The 12,858-nt window shown below is 44.5% G+C and overlaps 1 protein-coding gene across 2 annotated transcripts; it reads left to right on the top strand.

Moving 5' to 3' along the window:
- Window positions 1-6,948: 6,948 nt before the first annotated feature.
- On the top strand, window positions 6,949-12,772 carry LOC115386250 (fatty-acid amide hydrolase 2-A-like). Of its 2 annotated transcripts, XM_030088485.1 has the most exons (11): window positions 6,951-7,209; window positions 8,065-8,147; window positions 8,536-8,672; window positions 8,746-8,955; window positions 10,592-10,711; window positions 10,809-10,944; window positions 11,110-11,227; window positions 11,308-11,427; window positions 11,959-12,070; window positions 12,146-12,334; window positions 12,427-12,771. In XM_030088485.1, exons 1-11 carry the CDS (start codon window positions 7,018-7,020, stop codon window positions 12,603-12,605), a joined length of 1,596 nt encoding a protein of 531 aa, XP_029944345.1. In that variant the 5' UTR covers window positions 6,951-7,017; the 3' UTR covers window positions 12,606-12,771. The 2 variants fall into 2 exon arrangements, with proteins under 2 accessions (XP_029944343.1, XP_029944345.1); XM_030088483.1 differs by having other exon boundaries at window positions 6,949-7,209; window positions 11,959-12,334; window positions 12,427-12,772.
- Window positions 12,773-12,858: the final 86 nt, after the last annotated feature.

Raw genomic sequence — 12,858 nt, 5'->3', positions numbered from 1 at the left:
AAGCCCGTCTCTCTGCTGATGAATGGCTGGTCGCCGCTTGTCAATACGGCAGATCAAAGACCGGCATCAATACATCATTAATTCAAGCCATCGGCAGTAGATAGGGGCGAGCGGTCGGCAGCTACACAATCTGCGCCCTTCATAATAAGACTACTTGTAGGATTAGAGTCTGAAATCAATGGGAGTCGATGGGTGTCTGGAGGCCTCGCGGGGAGTTTTGTCCTGCTGCTGCCAACACCTGAGCTCCTCGGGACAAAACCAATACCGACCAGCAGCCATTTCTCACACAAAGACCAGGATTCAAGTCTTTATCTGGTTTGGTAACGACTGCATGTTCTAAACAGAGAATGGGACAATGAAGGAAATAATAATAAATCATCAGTTTCATGCATCTCCGAAAGATGTTTCATGGCATACTTATGGAGTGTCTTTCTGCAGACTTCAAAGTCTTGAAGTAAAGACAAATCCTTCCAAAATTCAGTTTCAAATGTATTTCAATGAGTGTTCAAACAAAGCCTGAGGTTTTCAAAGCAAACCTCCCCAGAGGGCTGCACACCTCAGGAGCCACCAGAAGGTCAGAAGGACGCCGATTTCAGTGGTTTCTCATCCGAATAAATGGAGGTTTAAGCTATTTTACCATTTATTTCAAGAAAAGAATTCAATCAGTCACCAGTCACAACAGTTATAAACTAGATATAAAGACTTAGGAGATATTTTAGATTAAATCCTAAAAAATAAACCAGGAACTCCTACGTTTATTCAGAAGTTACCACCCAGAGTGAAACAAACAATGCAAACAATGCAGGAACTCGAAACCAAAAAATAATATCCCTGTAGAGCACGAGGTGATTATAAACTGCATCCTGGATGCTCGTGCTAAGAAAAATCAATGCGATGCGTCTGTTTTCTGTTGGAGGCGTCTCAACAACCTGACTTGAGCATGAATTAAACATCAAACGGAGGCCTCTGCTCCATCTGAAATTCCAATTTCCACCTATACGTGCAGGTCTGGACGCCGCGGATCCATACCGTGGAGGTCACCTCTCCCTAAAACTCATCTGTGGGCGCTAACGACCACGACCGGTGGGGGGGAAGGTAGGGGGAACGCCGCCCGCCGGCTTTATAATTGGTTTTTGTAGCACAGCAGCTGTTTCATGTGGCGGGTCCCCAAAGGCCTGAGTGAAGGATGGGGGTGGGGGGGGGGGGTGGGGGGGGGGTGGGGGGTGGGGGGGGGGGGGGTGGGGGGGGGCGCTTCACACATGGGACAGCACCCTCCCCCGACACACACACACACACACACACACACACACACACACACACACACACACACACACTGCTCCTCTAGCCCGGGATGGAGACAAGCTGCAGAGCGGGCAGACAGACGGGTGGAGATGAGCTGCTGGTGGGGGCAGCTACTAAAATACAAATATAAGCTAATATATAGGTCATAAAAACTCCAATCGACAAACACTGACTGCTCCTAATCATCATAATCCCCACATAACTGCATGAAATGAACAAAAAAAAGGTTTCAGATTGAAATAATCATGTTGATAATACACTTTTCAGCCAGTTCCACTCACTTTTTAGTAAAATATTTAAGGTTTTGACACAAAGAATATAAAACACTGCATCGTCTGCATGAGATGGTGTCGTATTGTGATATACAAGCGTTCCTAATTTTTAAAATATCTGTTTCAAAGCTATTTTTGGCTAGATTGATGTGAAAATAACCAAATTTTGCACCATTTTTTCTCTTTTTTTCACATTAGAGGACATTTTCTACAATTGTTTGTACATGATTATTGTCATTTAATACAGTTTGTGCAGTACCTATAAAACTATCTCAACAATTTGACACTCAGTTTACTGTAACTCAACCATTATAAGTCTAAATTATTGATCTCCATGTCTACATCTAGTTTTTTTACATTCAGAATCAGCAATAAGTTAAAACACAGACAGCTTTTACGGCAACATCTGAGCTTTTGAACAGACATTTGCAGATTAGCAGTTTCATCTAATGAAAGCAGCGGTTCAGTCCCGATGGGACGGACGGTTTATCCTGTATTGGTCTCCTGGGCAGAGCGAGGGTCCCGGAAAGTGGATGAGAGTGAAGAGCTCAGCTAAAAACAGACAGTAAAGTAAATTAGAGTCCTCTGCAGCCAGAAGGGCCTCGTGTCGGAGATCTAATTAGGAGGATGAGATCTCTGGACGAGTCCATGTGTGATTCATTTAGGACGAGTGTCGGCCTTTTTTAAATCTGTTTCTAAAAACGTGAGTCCACCGGAGCGGCGGGCAGGTGATCCGCCGCCTCGATCCCGTGACAACGAGACGCTGGAAAGGAGATGGAGATCAGTAGAGAGAAAGGCCCGAAGCCGTCCTCCTGTTGCTCGCTGACCCCGTCTGGTTTTCCCCCCGGGCTGCGTTCACAAAGACGCTCTCAAGGTTCCCATAAAGCACGGCGGATCACATGCTGCACACACACACACACACACACACACACACACAAACACACACACAGACACACAGCCTGTCTGCGGCGCTGCGTCTCCTCCGTGTCTCGACATGCCCCTCGCCCATCGGAGCCTCAGGTTTCACCTCGCAGGTGATCAGGTTGTGTTTTCTTCTCTGGGATTGTGATCTGTTTGGTTTTTAGAAGGAGGAGGAGAACCCCCTCTTCCTCCTCCTCCTCCTGTCACTCACTTAACAGAAAACATGCTTTATTTACCGAGGATGAAGTGTGTTTATGGGTCAGCAGGTCAAAGGTCATCTCCTGTTTCAGTGCAAAAACATCCACTTTCTTTCATTTGGCTAATTTAGTCCAGAGTTTCAGCATGAAGTTAAACTCATTCTTTGCAGGTATCTGTACTCCTGGTTAGTTTTTGTAAAGAATTCCTTCATTTCTGCAGTTAACACTGAAGCTACAGAAGGCGATTCATTGAACAGCTATCAGATATTTCAGCTTTTAAATGGAATTCAAAGTCTTTAAATATAATTCTCCCAGAATATTTTAATAATATAGAAAACGAAGCAGCTCCTCACTAAATAAGAATATAAGTTGAATCCTGATGACTGAGCTGCTGCATCCACACTGAGAAACGATGCATAGAAATAACACAAATTATAATGTGTGTATGTGTGCACATGTACAAACATGCATGTGCACATTATCCCATTATCTCAAAAGTTGCTTTAAGCTGTTTTTCTCACACCAAAGAGTGGTGAGTTGCACTGCTGGCCATGAGATGAGGCTCCTCCTCTTATGGAAGGATCAATAAATATCTCAGTGGGCTGCGGTTGTTATTGATTTTACATAATACGACATTTTTCACAAATATGAGACGTGTGCAAACGGCTGTCACTAATGTCACTTCACATTAGAAAGCAGGAACAGCACAAGCTTCATCTCAAATAACCAAGAAACACATAAATGTTTGATTTATTACACAGAGAATAAAATAAATCTATATATTTTTAACAAGAGGCCATAACGATGGCCATTTGGATTGTTAAAAAGCTTGAAAATCTTTATTTTATTTAATATTATTGGTGCACGAGTGGACATGATAAAAGCTAACATGTAGTATAAATTCTTTTATAAAGGATTGGTTGATTCATTGTACATATATAACGTTTATTGTATCTATTGCTGCTTATTAGAGGATAACATTCACTCCAAAAAAAGCTATTTAAGGGATTTAATCCTTTCAATTATCACTATAAATGTCAATTCTTTGAATATTTTGTTCAAATATCTATAGATCTGTTGTATTTTAAAGCATGCATGTTGAAAACAGAGTGTGTAAAACAAAGAAAACACATAACAACACAGGCATATTGTGAAATTTGAAGTTCACTGTAGAATTTAAAGCACGTCCTCGTCCCATTGAGAGGAAGTGTGTGTGAAAAGAGAAGTGTCCTCGTGGCGTGGAGCTGCTGCAGCAGACAGTATGGATCCTCCACTAACCCACTGACCTGCATTGCAGAGGCTCTTTTTTCCCTGTCTGCTACGTGCTGTGTGTGTTTAATGAGATGAAGGCGTCTTTCTGCAGCTCTGCCTCCATCTAGTGTTCACACACAGCTTTTATTCACACCAGGCAGCCTCAAATTTACCAAAAATAGGCTTCTTTTAAACGATCTGCTGGAATTTCAATCAAATTTCTCTATTCCATTCTATATCATTGACTTTTTAATTTTTCTCTATTTTAAAGATCGTTCTTGAGCGTGTGTGTGTTTAATAAAATCTATATAAATGAGCTCTGCCTGTATTTTTCTCCAATCTGATTGATGTAAATTATTTATAGTCCACATCCGTCCCACTGACAGGCCGATATTTTCCACGTCTTGTCTGTCCCTCTGATCTTTTGGAGATAATTGCTTCCTTCCAGGCGGGCGGAGGACTTCCCGTTTCTGTCAAACCCAATAGGGAGCTGCCGGCGTACTGGAGACAGCGGGGCCCTTCATGATTTATATGCCGCTCACAGACGAAACCGTCTAGAAATCTTTCACCTTTCAAACTTGCAGTTGGTTCAGTTGTGTCGAAAATGAGGCCTGTGGGCCAAAAACGGCCGACAAGAGGCTTCAATCTGGCCAAACCACGAAGCAGGCTGTAGATTTCTGAAGCTCTGAGATCTGAGCTAAGATATCAGTGATGCTGCCATGACAGCTGACAAAATAAAAGCTATCTTGTCAGGGTGAGTCTGCAAAAACACCCATAATGCAACAGCAGCAGCAAAAGATTGTTGGACATTTCATTTATTTTGCACCAGAAGGTTTGATTAAAACTGGCTTTACGATGAGGCTGTAGTTGGGCTTTTGTCCATTTGGGGTTTTTTGAGGATAAATTGATTCTTCTTTCCAGCGGTTTTCTTGATCTGACCCTACTTTGTGTTTTTTGGGAAAGGGGGGTTAAATAGAAAAAGAATGACTGGGAGAAGCTGAAACTGTTCTCTTTAATCCAATATGATTTATAACTAATTCAACACAATTGTAAATTTTAAATCAAGCCAGTGAAGATCCTGAATGAAAGTTCATCGTGAACTGTACGTGTGTGTGTGTGTGTGTGTGTGTGTGTGTGTGTGTGTGTGTGTGTGTGTGTGTGTGTGTGTGTGTTAACGTTTAAACCAGAGAATGCATCAGATTGGAAAGTCTGACTTACAACATCAGAGGAAAGGTGAAGGAATTTGTATAATTATGGGAACCGTGTTTGAGCATTATAGAATCTGGAGAATAGGGACACGATATTCAAAGTGCGATTTTCTTTTCTTGTCATTATGCACATGTTAATCGATTTTGTGTGTGTGCATGTGTGCCGGCAGAGTGAATTGGGTGTGTGTATGTGTTTGTGTTTTGAGCTGTGTTCTCATTGTTTTTTGTGTATATTTCCTTGTAAAAATTCAAAACTAACAGAAATATTGGAAAAAAAACATTTAAGCCAAAGTAGAAGCAGCCTAAATAACTACTTATTTTGACATTTTTAGCCTATTTAATACAAATTACCTAATTTTCAGCCAATTTGATGTGCACTAATACACATTACTTGTACTGAGTGCAACTTACAAAATGTAATCTATTACGTTTACAATGAATTAATATTAAAAACTTTGATATATAAGCATCAATTGAATCTTTTTTTAAAAATTCCTGATTTATATCTACATTTATTGACCATAATGTATCTTTTATTTATTCATTTTTTGTGATAAAGATGCTTTGATAGTTGATATTTTATACAGATAAACTGAATCAAAGGTCTTTTATTTACAATGCAGTTTAGTGACTTTAAAAAGTAACTATGAGTACTACATGAGGACAGTAAAACAACAACAAAAAAAACATAAAGAGAGTAGATATTTAGAGTAACGTGAGTATTAGTATTGTTTTCACTACAAGTCTCTCAGAAAATAACTAAACAGCGCTGTTATGTGAGCATGCCTTTAGACACAGTGGCGTTAGTTCCCTCAAAATAACTTTATATTCTCTTAAATCAAATTAAAAACGGACAGCAGGTTGACTGAGGAGATGGAATGAGTGGAGCGGGTCTGAACATCCAGTGAAAACGGTTGAATAACGTGTGAAATAGCTGACTTAATGTGTACTGTGGACGGATTTCTGTGAATATCCGAGTTACTGTTTAGCTTGGAGGCAAACTCAGGTCACCGGAAAGCTCCCAATAATAAACCAGACAGCTTCCGGTTATGACTTTCAAAATAAAACTCGATTGACTTCGCGACGCTAAATTCACACGTTTTGTTTACGTTTGTTTGTTGTTAAAAGAAGTGCACAAAGATGCAAAATTAAGATCCGAGGGCAATTTGACTTTGTGTGGGGCAAACTGTCACAGTTATTTTATATATAATAACCACAAATCTGTGATAGCCTTTTTTGCAGTGTGAATAATTTTATTTTATTAATATTTTTGATATATTAAATATACTTTTGTTTAAAAGACCATGAAAAAGTTTAAATTAAGATAAAAAAAAGGTACACATTTTTGTAGGGCATGCTTTTTAAAACAAGCTCTCTTAATGAAAAAGATAGATCCAGTGACATGTCAACATACCAATAGTGAATAGTTATTGAGTATTTTGGTCCACCTGTAATCTAGGATCTACCTGTAATTTATTTTAATATTCATTAGATATGGTTCTCATTCCTTTCCTGCTCTTCTTTTTATTTTCCACTTCCTTCTGCATTTATTTTTATTTTATTATTTTTATCTCTGTATTTACTTTTTGTGGGACAACTAAAGTTAAGAAAAATATTTTTTTTATTATTTTCTAATTTTGGGGGAAATTAATCACAGTCATATTTATAGTAGATCTATTTAAAATAAATAAATAAATAAAAACCCTACTTTTACTGTAGACGGCTGACTTCCGGCGCTCCCTGTCCGGCCAGCGGGAGCTTCACCTCCTCCCCCCGGCTATATGAGCTGCAGCGGCGGCTGCAGCAGCCGCACCGCGGCGCTGACAACCTTCCAGCCTGCGTGCGCCTCTCTTCACCGGGGAAACCATGGCTCTGAGCCGCGTGGAGAGGCTCCAGGTGTGGCTCTTCAAGGCGCTGACGGGGCTCCTCTTCGCGCTCTTCCGCTTCTTCTCCCCGCGCGGGTCCGCCGCGCTGTCCGGGAAGAGGCTCCCGCCCGTCGGCCACCCGCTGCTGCTCGAGTCGGCGACGCAGCTCGCCCGGAAGATCCGGCGGAAAGAGGTGTGTACCCGGCCGGGGGAGCTCCGCGGCGGCCCGGCGCGGCTCCAGTCGGTGTGTGCGTGGTGATTAATGTGCGTGTGACATCCACAGCAGGCCTGTCAGATCCGTTTAAATCCCAGCACGTGCTTTTAAAAATCAGTTTTAGGCTTTAAATCCCCCACAGCGGGGAACCTTTCAACAAGGACACGTCTGGTTCCGAAACACCCCCAGATGAAAATCACCGTAACACCTGTAGGATGACATGACAGCCTGGACTTCATTCACTGAAACTCTACTCCGTTAACAGGGAAATACAGCCACAAATATTCAAGTTTAAATGCTAATTACTCTTATTTTATTCAATATATCCTTACTGGTAAGGCCATATTGTAACTAAGAGTACTAAAAATCACTATGCAAAGACAACTGTAGTCACATTGATTCAGTGTGTGGGAACACATGGGGCCACATTCAGGATCCCAAACCACACATTGGACCACATTCTGCCCACACGGTGCCTCTGGTCTGCCTTGGAATAAAATATACTGTTATTAATCTGTAGATGCTTCATTATGATTAATTTCCATACAAATAAGAACAAAAACTTTAGTTCATCAGTCAACTTCAATAACGGTGTGTTTCGAAGCATTCAAAGAACTGCTGCTGTTTTTAAATCTCCTGCAATACTTCAACTCAGTTTTTAAGTTAAAAAAAAAGGGATTTATTTGTATTTTTAAAAATCATTTTAGTATGAATCGTTCTCATGTTTCTCGCTGCTGCTGGGACAGCAGCTTCTTTTCCCCACTTCTGCTAGTTTGACCTGTTTTGTGTGTGTGTAACTAATCCCAGTGTGTGTGCGTGTGTGTGTGTGTGTAGGTGTCCAGTGTGGAGGTGGTGCAAGCTTACATCGACAGGATCCAGGAGGTTAACCCTTTCCTGAATGCAGTCATCAAAGACAGGCAAGGACGGAGCTTCAACTTTAACTCAATCTGCAGTTTTTATTCTCATTTGTATTTACATTCTGTGTTTCACTGGCATTATATTGATAGAGTGACACTTTTCGTGCAGTTTGATGCAACTTCCAAAGCTTCCAAAAACCTCTAAATATTCCAAATTTATTGCAAATAAGTTTAAAAATTTGAATTGTTTTTGTTTTATTCATCATTTTAGCTCACAAATCAAAACTACAGTGAAAATATATAAAATAAAATCAAGTGTTTGAACAATTAGATGTAAAAATGCTTGAAACCTTCCAGTTTATGAGTGTAGAAATAATTAACTTAGATTTTTTTTAGATTTCTGAGTGAAACACGTTGATGGAGTGATGGACGAATGGATGCTGTGCAGGTTTGCCGCGGCGCTCCAGGAGGCCGCTCAGGTGGACAAGCTGATTGAGGAGGAGACGGGCGGCGAGGACGTCCTGGAGGACCGCCTCCCCTTCCTGGGCGTCCCCCTGTCTGTCAAAGAGTCCTTCTCCCTGCAGGGTAACGCTCCCCCGGGTTTACTGCTCACTCTGCGCCGCCCGTGTCTCCGTACTGACAGTGTCCCGTCCCGCAGGCATGCCCTTCGCCACCGGGCTGGTCTCCAGGCGGGGGGTCGTGGCCACGGTGGACGCCCCGCCGGTGGCGCTGCTGAAGAGAGCGGGCGCCATCCCCATGGGCGTCACCAACACCAGCGAGCTGTGCATGTGGATGGAGTCGCACAACCACCTGCACGGCGTCACCAACAACCCGTACGACCTGGAGAGGATCCCCGGCGGCAGCTCAGGTTCACACAACGCACAAATCCAGCCACTGTCAGTCTCAGGCATCTTCTCACTTCTTGAGAAACTTCAGAGTTTTCCAGTTAGGTGTTTCATTTTAAACTTTCGTGGATAGAGCAAATATTATCGAGTTGAAAATGATTATTTTTTATGCAGCGTCCCCGATTTCAAGGTTTTTAGCATGCCCCAAATCGCATTTTCCACTGAGGAGACAACCCCCCCACCCCCATCCCGCAGGCCCTCGGCAATCAGCGTTTGTATCTCCGATTACGGATATAAACTTTAACCAGGGTGGGAACTATGGGGGCCAGGGGGGTCTCAGCCCCCCTTGATGAGACATGAGCCCCTCTGAAAACATGATTTGTGAAATTTTGGGGCGGCCCTAAATATGGAAAAAATGCTGTTTCCCCCACGTATTTCCTTTAATTTATTATTATTGATTTTGTATGATCATAATCATGGATTATATGCAGAATTAGGCCAATTTTAATGGATGATTTGCGCATCACTATTTCACTTTAACAAAGATGCCGACCTGCATGCAGTACTTGTCCTCACCATTGAAGCGTGGGGGCGCTATGCCTTAAGCGTCACTTAAAGCAGACATATTCCCTCCGAGGCACGCGCATCCCCCCCAATAAGTGAGCCCCCCCCCAGCCGCGGTACAGTTCGCACACTGACTTTAACCATCGTCTGAAAGCAACAATCAAGCAAGAGCAAAAGTCTGAAGGGTCTGCGCTTGGTGAGTTTCTCACAGGAAGAGACGTTTTCGCCTGTCTCTGCGTGTAGAAAAGCTAAAGCGCTAAAGCTAACCCTTAGAGATGCTAACGCAGCTCCGATTGGTTGAAGTTCGCTGTCAGTCAAAGTCCGCAGGGGGAGAGGCGGGATTTTCAGTGAAACTGAGCGATTTCTCTTCCGGGTTTCAGAATTAACCTCCGAAAATCCTTTATTTAACACAAAATAACTTTTCCTTAGCGCCAAAAATAAACTATTACCATGTTAATGCCAATAATAGGGTTTGGACGAGCTAAAAAAGCATGATACAAGCCCTTTAAATAACTTCAGTCCTGATCAAAGCTATGGAATATCAAATAGTGGCATTTAAATGCTAATAAAAACTTTCAAAATCCTATTTTTCATGGAACCTGTATTATTATTATCATATTTATTTATTTGATATTATTCTGGAATCTGTCATAAGCACATTTATTGACTTTGATGTTTTATTATTATTAGCTCTGGTATAGAATATTTTAAAATTTTCTACAGATGGAAATTAAGGACAAAAAAAATGAAATTAAACCACATTGAATCATGAATTCTGTGATATTTACTTCATGCAGCTGAAATCAGTCATTTCTCCTTTAAATATCTGGATGCTTCATATAACATGAGCTTCAGGACGAAGGAAAAATTGAAGAAGCAAAATAAATCCAGTGTCTGATGAATGTCATGCGATTCATTTTCATTCAGTGTTTCTAATACCGGCGTTCAGATTCTATGTTGATGTCTTTCAAAGCAGCTTCCTGCTAAAGTTTAAAACTTCCCGGAGTTTCTTTCGTCCACTTTTATAAAGAAAGGTTTGCAGATTAGAGAGAGTTCAGCTTCATTTTCCGCCCGCCTGCCTGTTGTTGTCCTCAGGGGGGGAGGGCAGCATCCTGGGGGCGGCGGGCGCCGTCATCGGCGTGGGCTCCGACATCGGCGGCAGCATCCGGATGCCCTGCTTCTTCAACGGGATCTTCGGACATAAAACCACTCCAGGTGAGACAGTCTGACAGCTTCCTGTAAACCTCTGGGATTTGGTGCTGAGAGAGAGAGAGAGAGAGAGGAGTGGGTCTAACCTCCGCCGGTCCTGCAGGCGTCGTCTCCCATGACAACCAGCACCCGCAGTGCTCCGGCCGGCAGGAGGAGTACGTCAGCACCGGGCCCATGTGCCGCTACGCCGAGGACCTGCTGCCCATGCTGAGGATCATGGCCGGGCCCAAAGCCAGCATGTGAGACACCAGCCGGCTGGAGCCGCTCCAGATGTGTGATCTGTGTGACCTTTGACCCCTGGGGGAAGTGTTTCTGAGGGCCCGGGAGTCGGGCAATGTGTGTTTTCCAGGACTTTGCTCTGGTTCTGAGGCGCGGTTAGTCATTAATGAACTGTCTGCTTCCAGGCTGTCGCTGGACGCCGAGGTGGACCTGAAGAAGCTGCGGTTCTTCACCATCCCTCACGACGGCGGCTCGCCGTTCACCAGCCCGGTCAGCCGGGAGCTCATCGACGTCCAGAGGAAGGTGCGTCGAGGTCTTCCTCCCAACCTCCACCTCTGGAGCGTTGCCGGGTCTGATCGCTCCGTCTGATCGACTCCCCGCAGGTGGCGGAGCGTCTGGAGGCCGACCTCGGCGTGGAGGTCAGGGAAGTGCGGCTCCCAGAGCTTCGCTATGGCTTCCCTATCTGGGACACCTACATGGCTCTCCGAGACGACGACGGCAAAGTGAGTGTGTGTGGATGCGAGAGTGTGTAGAGTTGTTCCAGGCTGTTCAGTAAACACTCCTCCCTCCCTCCGTAGAGACGTTTCACAATGAGGGAGCTGCTCCGTCTTAGTGGCTCCACCTATTGTAGTCTGCTTTCCACAAATACTTCACTAATCTGTTTAGCTGTGCGCAGCATACCACACACACACACACACACTTCGGTTGGAGTGTCTTGACTCTTTCTGGTAACTTATTTCCAGACAGCTGCGTGCAGCGTGGAGCTTTTCCACATAATCCTTTCACCCGATTCTAATCTTTAACACGTAGAGAAACAACCCAGAAGCCCCCGTTTCTGTCTTATGGGGGGGAAGTGCATCGACTCCCAGTCGCTCAGTAACTTTGGGTTTTTTGTTATAAACAAGATGAAGAAACTATTGCGGCGAAAAGCTCCAATCATTCTCTGACTCGCTCTCAGGACACGCTCATTCCTTCTGAAGGAAAACAGCATTGAGGGTTAATGTTTGTGTCTGTGTCTGTGTGTGTGTGCTCAGCCTCCGCGGCCGTTCGCCGAGCTGATGGGCGACTCGGGGCCCCCAGCGTGGCCCCTGTGGGAGCTGCTCAAGTGGCTGGTGGGGCGGTCGGAGCACACCATGGCCGCCATCGGTAAGGTGGACGTCCCGCCGCCGTGTGTGTGTGTGTGTGTGGCCGCTCTAGGACAATGCCGTGTGTGTGTTTCAGGCCTGGCGCTGGTGGAGATGACCCGCCGCTCCAAACCGGCGCCCTTCATCGTCCAGCAGAAGGAGAAGCTGCAGAGGGAGGTGGAGGAGCTGCTGGGGACGGACGGCGTCTTCCTTTACCCGTCTCACCCCCGGGTGGCGCCCAGACACCACCACCCGCTCTTCAGGCCCTTTGACTTCGCCTACACAGGTCAGAGGTCAAAGGTCTGGATCCAATCCCGTTCCTCCTCACCCTCTCTGTGAACCTGACGAGTATTTTTCCCCCTCCTCCTCATCTGGCAGGCATCATCAACATCCTGGGGCTGCCGGTTACCCAGTGTCCCCTGGGGCTGGGGGAGGAGGGGCTGCCCCTGGGCGTGCAGGTGGTCGCCGGGAGGCTGCAGGACCACCTGAGCCTGGCGGTGGCGCTGTACCTGGAGAAGACGTTCGGCGGCTGGACGGAGCCTGGAGGGAAGCCGTGACCGCAGCGCCCACGCCGCCGCCCGTTAAACTGTGTTTGCACTATGGAGGAATCCGTCCCATCAGTCCAGTGTGATTCGTTTATTTTCAAGTGAGGAAAAGCTTTAAAAATGTACATTATTTTTAATTTCTAATAATTAAGCCAATAAAAGAAAACAATGAAGTTTGTCATCTGGTGTCATTCTGAACGCGAGAGAAGAAACAAAACCACGTCTTGAGTCTGTCGTCACTTTATTTTCTTCCCTTCTTTTGGAA

This window comes from Salarias fasciatus, chromosome 3 (assembly GCF_902148845.1).
Source record: "Salarias fasciatus chromosome 3, fSalaFa1.1, whole genome shotgun sequence".
NCBI lineage: Eukaryota > Metazoa > Chordata > Actinopteri > Blenniiformes > Blenniidae > Salarias > Salarias fasciatus.
The sequence above is the reverse complement of the archived record's forward strand: the minus strand, read 5'-3'. Positions and strand labels throughout refer to the sequence as shown.

Excerpts from the sequence above, each read along its gene's own strand:
- LOC115386250 (XM_030088483.1), top strand. The coding sequence starts at position 7,018 with ATGGCTCTGAGCCGCGTGGAGAGGCTCCAGGTGTGGCTCTTCAAGGCG. Across the intron at positions 10,712-10,808 it reads CGGACATAAAACCACTCCAG|GCGTCGTCTCCCATGACAAC; the intron begins GTGAGACAGTCT and ends CCGGTCCTGCAG. Across the intron at positions 11,428-11,958 it reads TCCGAGACGACGACGGCAAA|CCTCCGCGGCCGTTCGCCGA; the intron begins GTGAGTGTGTGT and ends GTGTGTGCTCAG.